Here is a 22,978-nt window from a genome sequence, read left to right on the forward strand (position 1 = left end):
GCAAGCTTTACTATACAGCAATGGTTCACGTAATAGAGGTCATGAGCCGATGGTTAACACAATTACTGGCATTTTCCAACATACTTTCCATCATACATAGAATTATTATTTTTTTATTTTTATGTAATAAATAACAAACATTATTCAATGTGCGTCCTTTTAGCTTATGTGACGGGTATAAGTCAGTTTAGATTTGAGTCAGCTGCATTGAAAAGTATAAATGGTGCATTTTATGCATAGTCATGGAAAAAGTAAAGTATCTCTTTAAATGTTATGGTTTTATGTATCAGACAATAAAAGAAAACATCTGGTCCTTGAAAGTTATTAATACAACATCCGTTGAGCAACAAAACACAACAAATTACACTGTGTCAGAATGCAGAAGCTGTGTGCGCAAAATGAAATACATCCTTACTTTTTCTATAGGAAATGAGAAGGTAATTAGAATTCTGGTAAATTAGGTGTTGATGTAATAGGAAATGATGCCCCATAAAGTTTGTTTTGTGAGCTGTGATGGAATATAATAATAATGCATTTCATTTATATAGCGCCAACATATTCCACAGCACTGTACAATTAGTAGGGTTCAAATACAGACAGAAAGATACATTACAAAGAAAGTCATTTCACACAATGGGACTGAGGGCCCTGCTCGCAAGAGCTTACAATCTATGAGGTAGAGGGGGTGACACAAGAGGTAGCAGGGGCGACATTGCTTATACAGGGGGTCAGACAATTTTGTAATAGAGGTTACTGTGATTGCACAAACTTAAAACTTTATGAGCTGTCACCAGTCATGTCCTTTAACATGTGGATGGAGCTTGGACCTATAAAGTTAGCCTGAAATGACATCATATCATGTGGGGTAATGTGGGAGCAGGAATAGAGGAGGGTTAAAGTTTGGGGATTCTAATTACGGTATGGAAGGTTTACATTAGGAATTGTGATAGGCTTGTTTGAAAAAATGTGTCTTTAGTTTGCACTTGAAACTGTAGAAATTGGAAGTTAATCTGATTGTCCAGGGTAGAGCATTCCAGAGAAGTGGTGCAACTCAGGAGAAGTCTTGTATACGAGCATGGGAGGTTCTGATAATAGAGGAAGTAAGTCATAGGTCATTGAGTGAACAGAGAGCAAGGGTTGGGCGGTAGACAGAGATGAGGGAGGAAATGTAGGGAGGTGCAGCATTATGGGGAGCCTTGTGGATGAGGGTGATAACTTTATATTGTATTCTATGATGAATAGGCAGCCAATGTAGCGACTGGCACAGACTGGAGGCATCTAGACTGATAGATGAGCCTGGCCGCTGTACTCAGAATAGATTGTAGAGGGGAGAGTCTAGTAAGTGAAAGACCGATTAGTAAGGAGTTACAGTAGTCATAGCGAGAATGAATCGGAGAGTATGATATATGCGAATATGATGTATGAGAATATGATGCAAACCAAGAATCATAATAATAGGAAATACAATTTTTCTGTTCATTTTTTGTGATATTTTGCTTGTATATTTGTACTGTAACAGTTTTTTTGGTTTCAAAACAATTCACTCAGTATTACAGCTACCTGTTTGGACTACAGTGACTTTGTAGACAGACGTGTCGTTTAGGTTTTGTAATTATTGTGCATTTCTATAGTCAAAAAGGTGAAATGTAGAGATGATCGAGTAGAATTCGTTCTAATATCGAATCCTATTATAGTCTATGGGAAAAAACGGGAATGGTGTTCTGATTTCCATTGAAACCAAAGTTTGACACCTTGGATCCTCCAAGTTCCGGAAGTAGCAGGATGAGGAGCACGAGGAGGTTTTTGCATTGAATTCAATGGATTTTTCCCGCATGGTATTCGACCGATACGAGCAATCGATCGAATAGTCGCATTCGATCGAATACTACTCGCTCATCTCTAGTGAAATGTATCTGCTTATCTTAAGTACTGTAGTTTGACCACAAGACTGATTATGTAGCTTTATCACCTTATATCTGTGTGTTTCATTATGTGCTATATACAGATAGGTTCCAGCTATTGTAAACATTGGTTATTGTCCAGAGGTGGGTCATCTGAATGAGTATAATTCAATCAGGCATCATACAATTTTTTTTTTTATTAGAAGTATATATAAAAAAAGTTTGTTATAAAAGTTAATAAGATTGTCTGCCTGGTAATTGGGATAAAAAAAGTAAGACATCCCCTCACCGATATCATGCTCCTTATGTCCTAATGCATCCTGGGTCCTCTGTTGGCCTTTACTACCTGGTCTTGCTTGATACACAGGAAATGGCAGCTCAGCCAATCATTGATCGCTTTAGGGACCATGAAATAGAAACCAGAGGGTTCCCATTGGTAAGGTATCACAGTTTATTCTTTCTACCATTATAACCCTTAAAATATATTTTTAATGATCCCCATTGAAAGCTTTTCTTAAAATTTGAAATATGTGCAGGGTTCACATACTCTGAATCATTGTGTGTTTTCAATTGTTTCAATTCACTGCTTGGACCTAGGACATAAAATATTAATAGGATCTGTGCTCTACACAAATATATCCCCAGGGTGTAGTCAATTACTAGCTGACCATTTTATGTGGGATTTAGCTATTACCAGAAACTAGTTGTCCTGACCTCAGCTACCTTGAGTGCGTTCATGGTTACCTGTGACCCTATTTTACATTGTTTGCATTAAATTCAGCTCCTTTATTTTAAGTAGTGACTTAATGAAGGTTATATTTCAATCTGAGTTATTATTCCTTCAGTGATCTGTTTAATATTATTTAGTAATCATCTTGCCGTGACTTTATTCGACAACTATATGAGCCTTCATACATGATGTCCTATCAGTTTTTCTACTGGTAATAATTAAAATATGGCTGTAGCATATTTGTCTGTGAGGCTGTGGGTGTGTAAAATAAGGAGCAGTCTACCCTCCTTCCGATATCCTTTACTAATACTACTGGATTCTTTTGTATTTCATTGTGCCAGGAGTAACTGTACAATAGCAAACAAATAGCTGAGAAAGGCCCAGTTACCGTAATATAGGAGATCCAGGAAGAGTTGACTGAAAATACATGCAGGCAAGCATCTATAACACAGAAAAAAAGATATGAGTACTTCCAGAAAAGCTGGTCTGTGAATGATATTCCATTTGTAATCACACAAGCAGCCAGAAGTACATACAAATACATATCAGACTTTTTTCTCACATTGTTACCCTGTTTCCCCGAAAATAAGACATGTTCTTATAATTAATTATCTAACGAAATATATGACCTTTCTTATTTTCGGGGGATGTTTTATGCAGCGGCTGGAGCGGGGAACAATCGGCAAACGAAGCGGGAAACAATTAGCGGAGTGCAGGCATGACTGCCGGTTGTATGTGATCCAGAAGGTGAAGGGGGGGGTGTCTTATTTTCGGGGAAACAGGGTAGCTATGAGGTTTGCAGAATATTCAGTCCTATGCGCAGAGCAAGCAGTTTACATATGTGTTTGCGCAGGCTGTGAGGAAAATCAACCCATCCCCTCTCAATTCACTGTTTGAAGACAGAACAGAACCTCCACTCACTGTGAATACATATTGCTTATCTAATGACCATCTATGGATGGACCTTGGCTAACAAAAGTGAACTGCAAATTAGCTAGAAGAGAGACACCTAGTGGTAACTTTAGAGAGGCCATTTTTACATTACATTTTGCTCCAAAATCAGTTGCTCTCTTAAATGAGACCAATTTAAGGCAACCTTCTGTGTGATTTAAACCACCCACAGGTCCTTATGGACCAAAGGTGTAGTGTCCCAAAAAAACAACCTTTATACTTACATAGACTTAGGCGTGGACAGCTTTATATCAGCTAAATTTGACACACGAAATCCACAATCCAAAGGACCTGTGTAATTTTTTAATGACCTACTCACTTTCCAGTTTGTAAAATTGGCCATATACAATAGGACATATACAATAGGTTTTTGCTGTCCAAAATGGCTGATTTTGGCTGACGATGGGCTATGAAGTATGTAATGGCTGATGATAGACATTAGTCTGCCTAAAGAAAATCAGAAGGCAGTCAGCTGAAAATATCAGCGCCAGCTGCAAATATTGTTAATCTACACATGCAGACAACTGCGCCTTGTTTTTAACTGTTAAACTTCCCCCATGGGAAGTATAGCTGTAAATGTCAATGTCATTGCCGCTTGATGTTTAAGGTCTATTGTGTATGGCTATCTTTACAGTGTCTTTAGTGGACTGTAGTCAGGACCTTGACTAGGCCATTGTTAAACTATAAATTGATTCTTTCTTTGTTATTCTGATAGATTTGTACTGTGGTTATACATTGTTTTGTGGTGGCACATAATCCAGTTGTGCTTCACATTTACTTTATAGACAGTAAATGGACATTCTCGTTAAAGAAGTTATTAACCTTTTAATAATTGATGGCCATCAACTTCAGATCATCAGTGCCCATAACCATTATGTTTTTAGTAGAAGCAATTATGTCTTCCATATTGCAAAGTTCAAAACAATGGGTGAAATTTGCAGAAATAATTGATGTGTCACCACACATATAATGGCCCCTTTTGCCCCTACAAAGTATAATAGCCTTCTTATTTCCCCACATAGTATACTGCCCCATATAATGGTTGTTACATACAGTAAAATGTCCCCATATATTTGTTTCTTTATGGCCCATACAGTGCAATGATCCCCTTATGCCACTATACAGTACAATACCCCCATATACCCTGATGAGTAAAAGAGTAATAATGTTTTGAACTTTTGACTTTCAGGCTCCAGTTTTCACCATCCACTATGGCTTTGACCATGAGACTACCATCATTTATAGACAATCTTGGCAATCTCATACATAACTTTGACTTGGCATGTAACTTAACTATTTAGCATATGATTAGTTATGCAGATTTTTATCATGTAACTGCATTGTTACTGTTTTGCTTTTTCTTCTTGTATACTACAAATCACATGTTCTCACATTCCTTAATAGCTAAGTGTGTTATTAGGTTGATTATCAAATGAAAGGTCACTGGTGCAAATCAATGATCAACCGTGAAGAAGATTTCCCAAGAATGGAGAAACAGTATCATCCACCTCATCGATAGCTGTCTCTTGACCAAGAAAACTGCCAAACTGCCATGAGTTTTGGAATAATACGAAATGAAGTCCATCCATTCAAAAGCCAAGAGGTGGACTTCCAGGCAAAATAGAGTCAACCAGCTTATAAAAAGGTCTATCAGTTCTGGAGTGACAATCACAGCAGTGGAGGAGGCTCATATACTTCATAATAGTGAAACCAAAGATGTCCATGCAAGCACTGTACAACGCGTGATATACAAGTCTGGAATGGCGGACCGAAAAAAGGTAAAGAAGCTTTGACTTCAATATCATAATAAGAAGCAAGTTTCTAAAAAAGTATGAAAAGTGGACAGTGGAAAATGGAAATGGGTGATATGGAGCAATGAGACAAAAGTCAATACACTGGGCTTTGATGGGTGCAAATTTGTCTGGAAGAAACAAGGGAAAAGGAGGCTAACAGATTGAGAAACTGAAGGAACAGTCAACTTTAGTGGAGGAAGCCTGATGATATGGGGTTGTTTCACAGCTAATGGCGTTTGATACTTGAGCAGGATCAATAGTGGTCTCAATAAACAGCCATATGTAAGTATCCTAGAAGACGAGTGACTTCGTACTCTCAAGTACTATGGGTATCAAAAGGACAACACAGTGTTTCAGCAGGACAACAACCTGAAGTATACATCGAGATTAGTGAAGAAATGATTCAATGACAATGAAGTAGAGGTGCTAGATTGGCCCCCACAATCGTCAGACCTCAACCCAATCGAATACTTGTGGGTAGAGTTGAAGAAAAAGCTGTTGTTGTACCTAAATGAGTTGACAAGTATGCACCAACCTTGGGAACGTGTAGAAGAGACCTGAAATCATATTTTGGTTGAGACATGCTTGAATCTGATCGAGAGCATGCCCAGAAGGATTCAGGCAGTGTTGAAAACCAAAGGTGAATTTACATAATAATAAAAATGAGATTTTTAGGAGAAAAATAGTAACAATTCAGTTACGTGACAGGAATCTGCATAACTAATCATATTCCAAATAGATGCAAGTTAAATTTATGTATGAGATAGTCAAGATGATTGTCTATAAAATGGTGGTAGTCCCATATTCAAAGCTGTAGTGGATGGTGAGATATGAAGCCTAAAAGTCAAGAGCTTAAAACATTGTTACCCTTTTGCTCATCAGTGTAACAGTCCCTTATACTCTATACAATGACACAGAAATAATACCGAGCAACACAGAAAATTACAAAATACACTCAAATGGATCGTGTATCCAATGTAAGGGAGATTTACAGCAGCAGTGATGACATCCAAATACCCCCTTGGGGAACGATAACTGCAGAAGAATGACCGGTGGATGCGAAGAAACTGCGCTACTCTCTTGGGATAAATCACACACGTACTTTATTTCGCTTTTCTTAAAAAGTTTTTCTTAGTGTTTCTTGTTCTTATACTCTATACAGTATCCCCATATCCCCCCTATATTGTCACCTTATGTCCCCATACAGTACAATGTCACCTGATGCCCCCATATAATGGCCCAAGATTTCCCCATATAGTACCATACCACCATATAATGCTGTCATACAGTACAGTGCCCTTTTATTTCCTCCATATAATGGCCCTTATGCAACCATATAGTACAGTACATCCTTATACTGTCATATGACCCCTAATCCCCCATATTGTACAGTGCCCCTTTATACCTAACCTCTCCTCTTGATTTTCAGAGAAAGAGCGATAAGTGCAGGTTTCACACTCACTAACTACTTGTAGATCCTCAGACCCCACTACTTCCCTGCAGTGGGAACTCTGTCAGCGAAGTAGTAGCGAAGAGGTGGGGGTGCAAGTAGTAAGTGAAAGTGAACCGCGCAATTACCACTTGGCTCTGTCAGTGTAGCGAGAGCTACTGTCTGTTTTAATGGAATCACTCATTGCAAAACCTGAATGGGCCCCCCTTATGCTCTCGGCCCCAGAACCTGTCCGGGTGTATTGGGTGCTGGTGCCAGCCCTGAGTGCTCGTGTCAAGAAAGGTTGGTTAATGTGAACCATGCTTTGAGACAAACAACTTAGAAAAAGCTCAGACTTGTTATAGAGACACATGAAGCTGGAAAATGCTACAATGGTATTGCTAAAGACCTGTAACCCAATGGGCAATCCTGAAGGAGGTGATAGAAAGTAATAGAAAAAACCCTACTGAAGAGTTTACAAGCTGCATGTGTCCACTATTCCAAGGTAGTAATCTCCTTTAAAACACGTATATACTGTTATAGAGGCCATTTTAATGTCAAAGTGCAATCTTGCTGACACAATAGTCACATTTTAATCCGTGTGCAAATGAGCTGTTCAGTGGTCACTCCTGCCAGAGCATTCATTTTCACATGCGGAAACCACCCAGCACTGCCCCTAAAGATTGACAGGCTCTAAGGGGGCTGTGTCCTGGGTGCATACAAATGAATAGGTGACTTTCTTAGAAGCAAGATTACATCTCAAGTTTACCTCAGACTACCTGGATGTTCCACTATGTTTTGCAGACAGATGAGACCAAAGTGAAACCTTCTACCACAAATGTTTGAATAAGAACACTGTACATAAACATCTCATCATATCTGTGAAGCATGATGTGGGGACCTTCATGGTGGGGTTGCTTTGCTGGACATATTGCAGTCATTAAGAAAGTGTAAATCCTAAGTGTATCCAAACAGTTGCTACATGCACATGACATAGCTTTAATCAGTGTGCTATGGATTGCACTATGTCCTGTTCATTTTTATGACTGGTATGTACAACCATGTGCTTTCATGGGTGCATTTGGGGATCTGTGAGCTTGGAACCAAAACACAGGACAAGTCCTTTTCCTGTCTGTTATTCTAATTCATGGATTCATGTAAAGTGCATGGATGGAATCCATTCACCTTCTCATGGACTTGTACATGCAGCCTTACAGGAGAATGTATGGGCAGCAGTCCATGACCCCAAGATGAAAAGCCATTGGTTGAGGCAATATTAACCAATTCTGGACCCATTGGGTTTTTACATCCGGATAGTGGTTGTCTTGTTCTGCCAAGACATACCGGTACACCCTTACAGTTTTAAGCAGCTGCACGAAATTGTGCAGCTGCAGCAGAGGGTAGAAGGCTGTTACTACAGCTGGACCTCCCCTAGAGCTCCCAATCGCTGTGTACACTGCCATAATGCAGCTCGCTTCTGACCTGGTGGTCACGTTATCCGCCAAGTATCAGAGACTGTTAGGGCTGCTGGGTCTTAACAGGCCCAGAACAGCTCTGCAGTCATGACCTCCTGTCACTGGGGATATATTTATCAGTCCCAGTTACAGGAGAAATCAGGCTCCCTCATGATGTTCAGATGCCCCTAGAGGTCTATTATGATCTTATGGGGACACAATGTAAAAAAAAAAAAAAAACAACATAAATAAATAAATAGATCTTTAAAAATAAATAAATAAATGGAAGTAAAATAATAATAATAAAAAAAAATATGGCAATAACAAGCCTTCATCACAAGTTCTAGCCCCACCCTCGATGACACGACACAAAATAGAAATTACTGTAATGGAGAAGAAAAACTTTAAAAAAATTATTTAGTAGCACTTTGTGCTATTGAACAAAAAAAGTGAAAAGTGAAAAACAGACACATTTTTCCTCCTCTTTTGTTTATATTTTCTTGGAAATAAAAAAAAAAACAACATGAGACACCTTTAAAAATAAAGCCCTATGTGTCATCGAAAAAAAAATGCAGAAATTAGTTGAATAACCCAAATGATAAAAATGTTATTGCCCTCAAAACTGCACATGCACAAAAACCCGAAAATTTGGTCCTGGACCAGAAAAGTTGGCCTGGTACTGAAGTGGTTAATGAATGATTGAAAAAAATGTGTTTTGTAGTTGCTAAGTCAAAGTCTTGACTGTAACTCAACCTAGATGTAGTGATACGAACTAAAAAGGGATGAGTTTGCTAGGCATCTCACAAATATTGATAAAATGAAACCTCCCCCCGAACGGAAACCTAATCCTCTTAAAAAAGCAGTTACCCGCAGAAACCAGGACCCCATAGACCAGGGGTAGGGAACGTACGACTCTCCAGCTGTTGCAAAACTACAATTCCCAGCATGCATACTTGCTCTGCTGTTCTTGGAACTTCCATGTAAGTGAAAGGAGCATGTTGGGAGTTGTAGTTTCACAGCAGCTGGAGAACCGAAGGTTTTCTACCCCTGCCATAAACTGTAATAGGGTCTGCCAAGTTTCCACCCCAAAATGGCGAAAAATGCATTTCTGCATTTTTTTAAACTGGTTCAGGGACGGAAACCCCGAATGGAGTTCAAGAGCTGGTGTGAACCCAGCCCTACTGTTTCTCCCTTCACTGTTAGAGCCCTAGAACTGTTTGTGTCAGTGGCGTAACTACCACCGTAGCAGCAGAGGCAGCTGCCACAGGGCCAGGGACATTAGGGGCCCAGTGACAGCCGCTACCGCTGCTATCATTATACTAGGGGTTTTTTTCGGACCCCCGAGTATAATGATCGATGGCCCGGGAGAGGTAAGAAACATAAAAAACACTGTTACTTACCTCTCCACAGTCCGGGCAGGCTTCGGCCTAGTCGTCTGACGTCTCATGACCCCATCCTGCGTCCCGGGTCATGTGATGTCTGACGTCATTGAAGATGGACTACTTCGGAGGCCGACATCATAGGAGCCGGGAGGTAAATGAGTAACAGAGGAGTTTTTTTTATATTTTTCTCCCCCTGGGTCTCCAATTATTATACTCTGGGGTCTTTTCAGACCCCAGAGTATAATAATTGTTTATGGGTGTCCACAGTTGGACATAGTACTGTGTGCAGGGGCCACTATGGGGTACAATACTGTGTGCAGGGGCCACTATGGGGGATAATACTGTGTGCAGGGGCCACTATGGGGGAAAGTACTGTGTGGAGGGGCCACTATGGGGGATAATACTGTGTGGAGGGGCCACTGAGGGCCAAAATAGTGTGTGCAGGGGCCATTAAGGAACATAATACTGAGTGCAGGGGCCACTATGGGGTATAATACTGTGTGCAGGGACCACTATGGGGGATAATACTGTGTGAAGGGGCCACTATGGGGGATAATACTGTGTGCAGGGGCCACGGAGGGCCATAATAGTGTGTGCAGGGGCCAGTAAGGGACATAATACTGTGTGCAGGGACCACTATGGGGCATAATAGAGCCCGCAGGAATGCGTAGGAGGGGGTCGGTTGAGGTCTTCGGCCTTGGTGTCGGTCGGTGGGGGGGCCATGTCAAAAGTTCGCCACGGGGCCCCGCCATTCCTAGTTACACCACTGGTTTGTGTTATTAGATTACTGTACTTAGATTGTGTTTGCCTATAAATGTGAATCCAAACCAAACCAACATTTTATTCGTAATCAAAGCAGAAATGGTTCGCTTTTTTATTTCTTACAACTGTGTAAATTTCATGGTGCAGTTTTCTACATATCCAGCATGCCATGAGGACAAGGGCTAGATATTGGCTGCTGGGTTTCGTCACCTGCATTGCTAATGTTTTCTTAGAAGTTTATTTGTGCATTAAATACATAACCCTCTATACAGGGCCATTAGTATTTAAGCCTTGTTATTTACATGTAACTATTTCATATGCTTTGTGTAAAACACTCGTGCTTGAAGAACTATGACAGTCTATGAATGGCAATCAATACCTGCCATTGTGCAGAAGGTTCTCCTTTACCACTCAGTTAATGCCATAACACCAAATCAATAGAACTGATTGTGGATTATGTTGTTACTCTGTTTACCTTTTACATTCTGCTATAGGTCATCTAGGTTTTTCCTATTGAGTTTCTTAAAGGATAGAGTTAAAAACTTCAGCCTATTGATTTTAGGATTTTACACAGCCCTCTGACTCACTTAGGCTTTGCTTTTTAACTTGTCAAGTGCATGTCACACTGACAGGTCTTGAATATGAACGCTCAAAGTTATTGCCAAAACTTAAATAAAGTCAGGATTGTAGCCAGCCCGCCTTGTGTTGTGTCTCTTAATACCTTCTGCTACCTGTCTGTGAATCCATCTTGCTAGGATTTAGCCGTGGCTCATAGATTAGGACCTTAAACTGTCATAAATCTCTTTTCCAACATGTTTGGTTTGTCGGTAGCATCCGAGATATAAATAGGATCTTAGCACACAAGGTGCTTCTCCAAATCGTTCCAGGGTGCTTATCTTTGAGGCAGACTTTAGTTACTACTGTGTATTCATCATTTTCTCCCCTCATTCCACGTGTATGCATGCATATGTGTGAGGGTGCATACGTAAAGTAGAAGCTCACCCCGGATGTCAAAATGAACTACTGCATTCAGGAAATGTACGAAATGCCCCAGTGTGCGTCTAACACCTTCTGTATGCAGCCCACTGAATACTGCTCTTATATAGAAGATAGTGAGAACTACAGTTCTTGTGAGGCTTATGTCCTACACAACAATAATATATATATGGATCAGGCCTGGGCGGTGAATCAGGCTTATACCTCTAGTTACCCTGGAAACATGTTTAAAAGCGAGTACTCGGAAATGGACATGGCCCTGAATTCATACAACCAACCTGAGTATTTCTCGGAGGAAAAAGCAACTTTTTCACAGGGGCAGTCTCCGATGTTCTCACAGAAAAAAGGTAGGGACGGTTTTGTCTTTCCGTGTTTCTAATGAGTGTTTTGCATGTCTGTTTACCTGCGTGCTTCCATCCAGCATCGGAGCCGGGTTGGATTCTAAAGTTGCAGATATTTTTTAACACATATCCGTCCTTCAGAGCCCGTCTGTAATCTGACAAAAGCCGTATTTCCAGGTTGCTAGGAGATTAAAATGTTTTTTTTATTTCTCTGCTCGAGAGAATTTCTTTTTTTTCTGCAATTTTAGATTCGTGCGATGACCCTTGTTTCTTGAAGACAAGTCAAATAAAAATTTGGGTGTCTGGATGGGGTGCGTGATGGATGATATGTGTGTGTGTGTGTGTGTGTGTGTATTGTGCTCATTGAAATCCGTCACCCATGTGAAAGAGGAATTGGCCAGCACTGGTGTTTTTGTATAATTAACCCCTACATTTCAGCTATATGTAAGGTAAGTTTACAATGTAAACAGCAGTATATTGAGAGAACTGCATGGCATTGCACAGTGATAAGTGGAAGCTGCTCCGTCATACTTGTAATTGCTAGTATTGGTACATCTGGTACGATGGTCATTTTTTGCATTTTTGTACACTTTACAATAATGATGACGTCTCTTACTGTTTTTTTTTTTTTACCTTAATTCATCTATCGTATCTATTAATACTGAATGGCTTTGCTTTTTTTGCATTCTGATATATCCCACAGTCAGTGTGACTAGTATGTTACCATTAAGTAGAGTAGTCATAGTCATTTATAAACTGCAGAATATAGTAATTCTTCTGTGTATATGAATCACCAGAATACAATGTTGTCCTGCATTTATCCCCAATGAACTTTCTGTTCAATTCTTTTCCATGTATTGCCCGGTGACTCATAGATTTAACTAGTGGTGCAGCTTGCATGGCTTTTTGCACTGTCCCTATGGACATGACATTTGTATTTTGAGTATTTTTTAACTGTTCGGTTAACGTATTATTTTTCCAGCAGAGTCTGATTCTCCTTGTTCTGAGATGATTTTAGTTTCCTTCTGTAAATCCATGTAGCAGACTTAAATTACTGCACACAAGCAAATATCCTCACAAGACTATATGCATTATATGGTCTGATACCTACTTTCCAGTCCTCATATTATAAAGGGGCTATATAATATGAGAACTGGTATACAGTATAAAAAAAGCTTATGCTAGTTTGATAAAGTTGGAGCATACAGGAATAGCGGAGGACAATTTATCATGTATTAGTTTTTATGCAGAGCGGTATCACAGGTATAAGGTTTACCTGTGTAAAAGTAAATACACTGCATATAATATCAGTGCCACATGACAACGCACTTGTAAGGTCTTCAGCTTTTAACGTTTACAATATACAGTATGTTATATACTATCTTTCTTTATAATGTACAGTATGTGATATGCCTATTTCTGCTTCTAGTAGTTCACTCGTATGACTACCTCCATCATTTGATGCTATAGATGTGCATGTTAATAGAGGGTTTATGCAGCACACTATTGTATTGACAGAACCTGTCATGTCTTCTTAGTCTAAATATATATTTAGTGTTAAATCTACATTATTGAATTTCTTACAAGAGGGAATTAATCCAGCGGTGAAGACAGAAGGTTGCTGAAAGGACATGCTTGTCCTTATTGATCAGCATTGATTTGGAATTAATGAAGACTCTATAGAAACTCATTAAAACACAAGAGAACAGGTGTCCGCATCCAACCTTCCCACTGTGATAGTGGTACATCCAAAGTATGGAATTATTCTAAGATTCTGAATACATTGCCTGGAGCAGGAGAAGACTTTTTATGTGTCTATCTCTTTCTCTCTCTCCCCATATATATATATATATATATATATATATATATATATATATATATATATATATATATATTTTCACACATATATGCCTGTCTATTATTACAGACATATTAATGAATTATTCTAAAGTATTTGTTGTCGTGTGTGTATTTATATAACACTTTTAAGGTTTATAATTAGAAATCAATATACTTTTTGTATATTTTTTGCAGAACTTTACAGTCTGTTTGCTCTATAGTTTTAGAACAAATTCCAACTTGTCTCAAGACAAACATATTTAAAGTAAAGTTGTTTTTTTTTCGACAATGAAATTAGCAGATACCAGTCTGTAAGAAACATATGTATACATTTTAATCTGGCTGGAAATACAAAGTTGACTGATGCCACAACACTGCAAGTTTTTACTTTCAGGGTATTTACAGTATGTAAATGCCAAAGATATACAATTATGTTTTACAAGCTTTTTTTTTTTCAGTTGGCGCCCTTTTGATACATATATTTTAATGGCATAGAAAAAACTGACAATAATTCATAAAATACCAAGAGTGAGACAAAACACAACAAAACGGCTCTGTTTGTAGGGTGTTTCACATTTTCCTGTTGCATTACAGCTAAAATCTCATCGCAGAATTACAAAAAAACCTAAAGAAACAGGAAAAAAAACATCCTTTATACCATATATGGAGTCTGTCACCAGAACCCCACATATCAACCCAGTCCAATAGATGAATAGGTTAGGATCACCTGAATTAAAATGTGTTTTCCCCTTGTAAATCGAGGCCCTCAATTACCAAGATATTGCTGATTTTCTCCATATGCAAATGAGTGTTTTGGAGCAAAGAGACCATTGCCATTTATCTCTTTAGACCAATGACAATGCCCTAAATTTTACAACAGCCTCATTTGCTTATTGAAAGGGCATTCATATCTTGGCATCAGAGGCAGTAATTCACAAGGGGAATACGCAGTTTAACTCAGATGACCATAACTTTTCGGACTGTCAGGCTGGTATGATATGCTGATATGCTTAGTTCTGTTGACAGACATCCTTTAAAGGGTTATTGCCATCTGTAGGGTCATACTTACAGTTGTAGCTTAGGCGATCTGAATTAATTCACCAATAAATCACAGTGTCAGATACTGCTAAATATGTCAGCCAGTGGCGTAACGAAGGTGTTGTGGGCCCCGGCAGAAAATTTTCTCTGGGGCCCCCTACCCCGTCCATTGAGAGAATTCTTGATAGTGATGGTTCTGCTGTGATATCTCAGATACGAGAAAGGGGATATAGCTGTAGTACCCATAACTTTAGTTATCAAGAATACGGCGAGTGAGCAGCACAGCACCCAGGATATGTAAACAATACTGGGACAGTATAATATGCTCCACAGTTGCCCCCACACAGTACTATGTGCTATAGAGTGGCCCTCACACAGTATTATATGCTCCACAGTTGCCCCCACGCAGTACTATGTGCTATAGAGTGGCCCTCACACAGTATTATATGCTCCACAGTTGCCCCCACGCAGTACTATGTGCTATAGAGTGGCCCTCACACAGTATTATATGCTCCACAGTTGCCCCCACACAGTATTATATGCTCCGCAGTGTAGGCCAATCACCAGGACTGTTTCACAAGCTTGTGATGTTATATTTGCAGCTCATTCCAGTAAATGAAGTTGAGTTATAATACCAGTCACAGATCCTACATAATGTGTAACGCTGTACTTGGTATTCAGTGAAGAATCTGCAGTCCTCACCCAAATACTGCAGTCTCTTCAACAACTGATAATTATTATTATTGCACTCCAGCTTCATTAATTATAGAGGTTTTCTGGCAGTTTAATATTGTGACCTGTTCTTAGACACTTCAACCCCTACTGATCCGATATTGATGTATCCTAAGGATAGATCAGTGATACTGCAATCTCAGAAAACTCCTTGAACAAATAAAGCTATAATGTGGCAGGTTTAATTGTCACATACATAGTGAAGTACACCGTACAACAAATCTAAACCTGAGGGTTAGGGGGGTATGTGTTGTTCCCTTGTGTGGTGTTGTATGGTGGTTCCATATGGTAATGTATTCCATTCTGTGGATAAATAACTAATATGGCATCTAATGTAAGATACAAACATCTGACTAAATTTACATTCATACAGAATTGTAAGGAGCCCATACATTTCTAATTGTGGTGCAATAGTGCCATAAAAAGTGGATGAATAACTTTTATATTGTGATTTCATACAAACCTCAACCAAGTGTTACAAAGCTAGTTATATAATGTATTTCATACATACTGTATATCAGTATGAGACAGTAAGAAAAACATTGCTACATTTATTATCTACTGCAAAACCAAATCTACCGCCCATGGCATGTCTACGGTGACAGCCAATTGTATGATCCTTCTCTACAGAAATGTACAGAAATATTGTCTAGAACAAAACAGTAGAAATAATGTCAAGATATCTAACATATGTTATGTCTCTGCTGTTGTCTCAACACAATATAGAATTTACAAAATTCTCTTTTCCTGTAGGGTACATACCCAGCTATTTGGATAAAGATGAACTATGTGTGGTGTGTGGAGACAAGGCGACAGGGTATCATTATAGATGCATCACCTGTGAAGGCTGTAAGGTAAGTGAAGACACACATATATATACTATACATATGTACACACAAACTATATATATATATATATATATATATATATATATATATATATATATATATATAATGACTTAATAAATATAATTAAAACATGACATTCCTGTGACTTTTCATTGTTTTTTGTCTGCTATAATTTTTGAATATCACTTATACTGTATTTAGAGGTTAAAAAGGTTGAGTTTTAACCCATTAGTTACTGACGTATAGACTTTCTATAACAGTCAATAATGGGCCTTAGGGTCAATAAAAATGTCAGGTTGTCCCGCAAAAAATAAGCCCTTGTTAACAACAACAAAAAAATAATTTACAGGGCTTTATTGGTGATGGAAGATAAGTTATTATAAAAAGGGTTTTTACTTTGGAAAAGTGGTAAAACTGTAAAAGACTGCACAAATTTGGTATCAATTTAATTATATTGGCCCAGTCAATAAATTTATCAGGTTCTTTAAACCGCAGGGTGAATAGCGCCCAGTTTATAGCTGTTTTGCTGTTGTTTTTCTATTCCTTCCCATAAAGAGTTAATAAAAGTTAATCTGTGAGGTGTATCTACCCAAAAAAATAGACCCCAAAATAGTGCTAGTGCACACTACCACTTGTCCCGCAAAAAACATGCCCTCATACAGTTACATTTATGTAAAAAAAAACACACAATGCTATAGGGCTTGGTATCTTACAACTGAAAAGTACAAAAAATGATTTGGTCATCAAGTCCTAAAAGAAACCTCTCTCTAAAGGGTTAATATTTCATTCATTATCTAATGCACACAAGTGTGTATGTAAGATACATAATAGGCATGTGTATAATATATTTAATAAGTCTGCATATAATGAATAAAATGGGGGGATTTCCTGTACGCCAGAAAACTATGATATTGATAAGGGATGATATTGAGGTGCACATTTGGCACACGGCCCAATCCATGCTTCACCCCACATGGAAACTATTACTGATGGTGAAAAATAAGAAGAAGAGATTTGCTTGGACCAAGAAACACAGGCAGGGGACATCAGATTAGTCACAATCCTTTGGTCTGTTTAGTTCATAACTTAGGTCATTGGTTTTAAACAATGGTCCAGATTTACCAATTGTTAGATAGTGCAAACTTAGACAGGAAGCCTGAAAATATGGCAGATTAATCTCTGTGGCCAATGTTGGATGTTAAATCTGCCATATCTTTCCTGGTCTAGTCTAAGTTTATTCCACTTTTAGTTGGTTACTTTTAGCCAGAATTTTGGCTGCATATTGGGTCTATCCTCAGTCCTGACTCTGAAACCACTGGCCTTTACTATCATTAAAAGATATCCCTACTGGAAACCGTAATCCACAATATTGACCCTAACACATACAATACCAGCATTAGGACCCAGAGACAATGAATGGAACCAAGAAGCAAGGTAAGCCACTAAACAAGATCCAAGGTGCTAGACTTAGAGAAAACTGGCTGGAATAAAATTGCACAGAACTACGCTAAAACCACCAAGTCGCTGAAGAAGCCAGAAATAAGTAACAAGCGCCTAATGAATTAGAAACTCCTCCCCAAAGGAGTCTGGGGTGCAAGGAAGGCATTAATGACAGTTGACATGGGGCAGTATACATAAAAATGTTTCCCATATTCATCACTGATGGTGGTGTTATAAGAGATGGTCAAAGAAAAAGGTATTGCTGAATAAAGTATATTTATCAATGTAATAATATAATAAGATACATCTCAGGGTGAGTGTTTTTGTTATGTTATCCAAGAATTCTAAAGAAAAAGAAAACACACAGGGCAGGGGGGCCAGGAGCGGTATAAAATAAAAAAGTCATACTTATCCCCAGTGCTCCTTTGTACAGGACTGGATCCCTTACTGTTATGTGCTGGGGCTCACGGAGTCAGAGCGGTGGGCTCACATAACTGTGGAGAGCGTCTCTGCTTCTGATCCGATGAGTCCCAGCCCCGGAGGGAAACTGGACCAGGTCTCTACAACAGAGCAGCTGAGGTATAAAGGTTATATTGATCGGCACAGTTAGACATTGTAAAAATGTGCTATTGACTCGTCCTACATACCGAATGTAATAAAATGCAAACCTCTTTATATGCACTTTAGATATTTGTATTCATAGGGTTATAAAAGTTATTGGAGCACTTCTTTCTTCATATTATATGAACAATGCCATTACAATGATAATGCACAGCTTTTTATATTGGTATTTGTGTACTCTCTGTACTCTAATGGTGAACCTTGCCATCTATAGGGCTTTTTCAGACGAACTATTCAGAAGAACCTTCACCCCAGCTATTCATGTAAATATGAAGGAAAATGTGTGATAGACAAAGTAACAAGAAATCAGTGCCAAGAATGTCGATTCAAAAAGTGCATCGCCGTTGGGATGGCAACAGACCGTAAGTAGCTCATAAGAGATGTGTGTGGCTTACTTTGTCTCACATACTCATGCTGAATGCCGTCCAATAGATTCTCTAAAATAACCACTTGAAATACGTCATATAAATGGAGCACATGCAATATATCGAGCTTGAAATAAACTGATATGTCAGTACTGCTTTTGTGTTAGCTATAATTTTTTATGGCACAGCACTAAAGGCAACACATAAGACAATCGCTGTACTGTGCTGAGGAGTTGTACTAAAAATGTAGAAAAAGACGATATCTGCATTGGATCTAAAGCAAATCTGTGCTGATGAATGGGTCTATTTTGTAAAATAAAAATAAGTCATTTTGCTCAATTAAACTGGTGAACTATCAGCCATGACCCCACACCCTCCAGTACGGGCAACAATGTCTAAGATTAATCTGTCCTTCCTAATTTCCCGGAAAACTGAGCCCGCTATGTAGCTAGGATAGGATTGACAATTTCGTGCACATGTTCTTTAGTAAGCTAGAGTCATATTCCATAATCAAGTAAATTTCCTTCAACTTTTACCTTACTGACTCCATACTCCCTTCTGCAGTAAATTCTAGACAAGCTGGTTAATGCTCTCCAAGCCTATATGTAAGTGAAAGGTACAACCCTGCAATATCCTGCACAGCGGCCAGTAAATGTACATTATATCGAGTGCACTAAGCAACGTAAACAATAAAGAGGTTGCAGTGCCCGCTGATCTAATATGGATGGCCTACAAGGAAAGGTCATGTATATAAAAGAAGCCCTCTTACAAAATGTATATTTTTTAGACAGGTACAAGAGAACTGCTCATTTTCTTACCCATAGCTGTGCTTGTGAGTTATCTATTATCTGTGGACACTAAGTCAGTTTCTTTACTCATTCCAAAAAATTAAATCCTTAAAGAGGTTGTTCAGGGAAAATTTTAATACAAAAAAAAAATCATACTCACCTTTCCCCGGTGCCTTCCAGTGTAGTTCGTTCCTGCCGGTCCATTGTTATCTTCTGGTGGTAGTCCCTACTAATCAGTGGCTTCAGCGAAGGGCACATGACATCACTACTAGAGATGAGCGAACAGTAAAATGTTCGAGGTTCAATATTTGTTTCGAGTAGCCCCTCAATATTCAACTACTCGAATCGAATATCGAACCCTATTATAGTCTATGGGGGGAAAATGCTCGTTTCAGGGGTAGGCAACGTTCGATCAAATTATACTTACCAAGTCCACGAGTGAGGGTTGGGCTGGATCCTCCGAGCAGTCTTCTCCTTGCAGCATCCCTGCGGCATCTCCCGGCTCTGAATTCACTCTGCCAGGCATCAGGTTTGGGCAGAGCCGACTGTGCATGCCCGCACTACAAGCGGAAATGCGCAGTTGGCTCTGCCCAGGCCCGATGCCTGGCAGAGTGAATGAAGAGCCGGAAGACGCCGCGGGGAAGCTTCACGGAGAAGACTTCTAAAGGTAGGAGAAGAACCAGCGTTGATTGGCCTACTGTATAGCATTCGGCCAATCAATGCTGGTTCTGCATCGAACTTTTACATTCGAATAGCGAGTATTTCGAATACCGTAGTATTCGATCGAATACCTACTCGATCGAGTACTACTCGCTCATCTCTAATCACTACCTATGATGTCCTGGGGTCGCTTCTTGAGGTCGCTGATTGGCCTCAGCGCTTTCACTTTGAGAAGACAGTCCAGCAGAAGGACCATGCTGGGAGGACACCAGAGCATCGGGAACAGGGGAGTATGATTCATTTTTTTGTCATCTCACCCATCCTTTTTATTTTTTTTTCCAAATTTCACTGGACATCCTCTTTAAGAAATTAGTGCAAATGCGTTTTCTTTTCTCCAATTCCACTTCTTTCTGAATTTTGTCCAGCTTCCCACTACATTGCACAGAACACTGAATTGCGCCATTACAAAGTACAATTTGTCCTGCAAAAAGTAAGCCATATATCAACCGATGAATAAAAAAAATTATGGCCCTTATAAAGCGGAAAAGAAAAAAATTGTTATGCAAAAGCTAAAATTATTTCAGTCCTTAAAGAGAGGGTGTCACACAATTAAATAGGTTTTCTGGAACTATGATATTGATCACCTACCCTTAGAATAGTTGTCAATGTCAGGTCCGAGGTGGAGTGGGTTTTAGAAAGGCCATTCACTGACTCCAAAATAAATGTACTCCTAGATACAATATGATTCACTGACAAAACTTCTAGAAGAAAATATATATATATCTTTTCTTCTAGAAGTTTTGGGTTTTAGAAGGGGGTGCATCACTGAGCCAAGATCTGCAGGTTCATCACTGGTCAGGAAGCACAGTGGCGTACAGTGGTTGTGCTTGGTGCTGCAGCATGGCCATGTGACTAATGGACTTGAGATCACTGACCTGAGAAGAGGAAGTGGCAATTGCCCAAGTTCCATTTCCTCTTCAAACAGTTGTTTTGTGGGTGTTTCAGGACTTGGGCCCCTGCCAATATGATATTGATAACTTATCCTAATAATAAATCATAAACTTTATTTTCCTGGAAAAACTCTTTAAGTATTAATTTGCTCTGTTATATCAGGAATAATATAACAATGTTCAGTTGGAATCATTTAGACGTTGCAGTTACATACTTGTTATGGTGCCCCCTGGTGTTCTGTTGATTACCTCTCTTGATGTCCACCTATGCATACTTTTATTCTGCTGGTTGCACAGTTGATTCAGCTGCCAGACCATTGGTGTTGGAGCTATTGTGCGGTGCAATCAGTAGAAGCTGACATATTAGATGCTGCTTATATTTACCACCATTGACCTCATAAAGTGGATGTCCTGAGGGAGAGTCAGCAGAACACCAGGGGACGGCATAATACGTATGTAGCAGAAAAATCTCAAACTGAACAGTTTTTCAGTTGATGTTTTCTTTTAACCCATCTAAAGGCAAAATGTGACATTTAATCATGGGACGCCATCCAGTGGGACAAATACTTTCTTGAATCTGAAGTATTAGGCAGTATGAATGAACGCTACCACATTGTGTTTTTTTATTCTCTGCAAGTATAATCTCCCCAATTCTGCATTTATACATGGACACAAATTGTATCATGTATAAATGGATAGTACAAGGTCATTTTAATGGATTAATAGTTACCATTGAATTGCATCCACATGTATTTTAGGGTGATATGCCATTTAATGTCACCCATGTGGTCAGCTTAAGCTAAAGCTTATATTTATTAAACATTTATGTTCCATTTCATATTTCTGCCACTCATCTTTAACTAGATGATCCATATAGCGTCAAACGGCAAAAGTGTATTCAGGATACTTATTGATATGCATGATCATTCTTTTTAAGTGGTTTTGGATGACAGCAAGCGTTTGGCAAAAAGAAAGCTTATAGAAGAAAACAGAGAAAAGAGGCGCAAGGATGAACTGCAGAAATCACTGGTACAGAAGCCTGAACCAACAGCAGAAGAGTGGGAGCTCATACAGGTTGTCACTGAAGCTCACGTGGCCACCAATGCACAGGGAAGTCACTGGAAACAGAAAAGAAAATTTCTAGTAAGTAAAATGTCATAATGGCAGGTCCTGACCCTGTGTGGTGATGCTCTAGAGAAAGCGAGGATGGTCCATGGCCTGTTGACCACATGTTCTTGCACTAAGATCATATTTATTTTCTACTAAAGGAAGTTAACACAATCTTGTACTTACTCCATTGTAGGAGAAGGGATTGTTGTATACATGCTTTCAAAGTTGAAATATTTTATTGTGTTATGATATAATATTTCATGTCTGTATTATGTTCTGTTTCACACCAGCCAGAAGATATTGGGCAGGCTCCTATAGTTAATGCTCCAGAGGGTGGAAAAGTGGACTTGGAAGCCTTCAGTCAGTTTACAAAAATAATCACCCCAGCAATTACAAGAGTGGTGGATTTTGCCAAAAAATTACCTATGTTTTGTGAGGTGAGTACTTTGCTTGTCAAGTAAAAAAAAAAAAAAAAACCCATAAGAGTGGATTATTGGTAGGATACAGAGTGTCAGCCAGGTAGGAAACAGGGTAGTCTAAATGAGGTAGTCAACATTTAAATAGGTTTTCCAATAAGTAGCATTTATCACCTGTCAGCAGAGTCCCCAGTGCTTGTGATGTCTAGGGGGTTCCATTATGACAATCATGAGAACGGGTCCCTTTACCCCCTATGTGAATGGAGTAGTAGAGCCATGCATGATCTGTAGTATGATTTGTAAGCGGCACTCAAGCATGATCAATGTTCCATTTACCTGTAAGGGGCTACTGGGACACTGTCCAAGGCTATTTCTATGAAGTGGCGCTTACACATGTGCAATGCCACTTTATTCACACAGGATTCTCTGGTG

The 22,978-nt window shown here is 39.1% G+C and overlaps 1 protein-coding gene across 2 annotated transcripts in view; it reads left to right on the forward strand.

Annotated features, from left to right (window-relative positions):
- The window catches only part of THRB (thyroid hormone receptor beta), a 256,789-nt gene that overhangs the window by 229,065 nt on the left and 4,746 nt on the right, over nucleotides 1-22,978 (forward strand). Inside the window, exons 1-5 of one of the 2 annotated variants that reach the window (XM_075271370.1) lie at nucleotides 11,196-11,745; nucleotides 16,102-16,202; nucleotides 18,472-18,619; nucleotides 21,958-22,163; nucleotides 22,421-22,567. In XM_075271370.1, coding sequence (XP_075127471.1) covers nucleotides 11,418-11,745; nucleotides 16,102-16,202; nucleotides 18,472-18,619; nucleotides 21,958-22,163; nucleotides 22,421-22,567 — 930 coding nt within the window. In that variant the 5' untranslated portion in view covers nucleotides 11,196-11,417. Of the gene's footprint in view, nucleotides 1-11,195; nucleotides 11,746-16,101; nucleotides 16,203-18,471; nucleotides 18,620-21,957; nucleotides 22,164-22,420; nucleotides 22,568-22,978 lie in introns of those variants that run through there. The other variant, XM_075271371.1, reaches the window with a different exon arrangement.

Source organism: Leptodactylus fuscus, chromosome 4, assembly GCF_031893055.1.
Source record: "Leptodactylus fuscus isolate aLepFus1 chromosome 4, aLepFus1.hap2, whole genome shotgun sequence".
In the NCBI taxonomy this organism is placed as follows: domain Eukaryota; kingdom Metazoa; phylum Chordata; class Amphibia; order Anura; family Leptodactylidae; genus Leptodactylus; species Leptodactylus fuscus.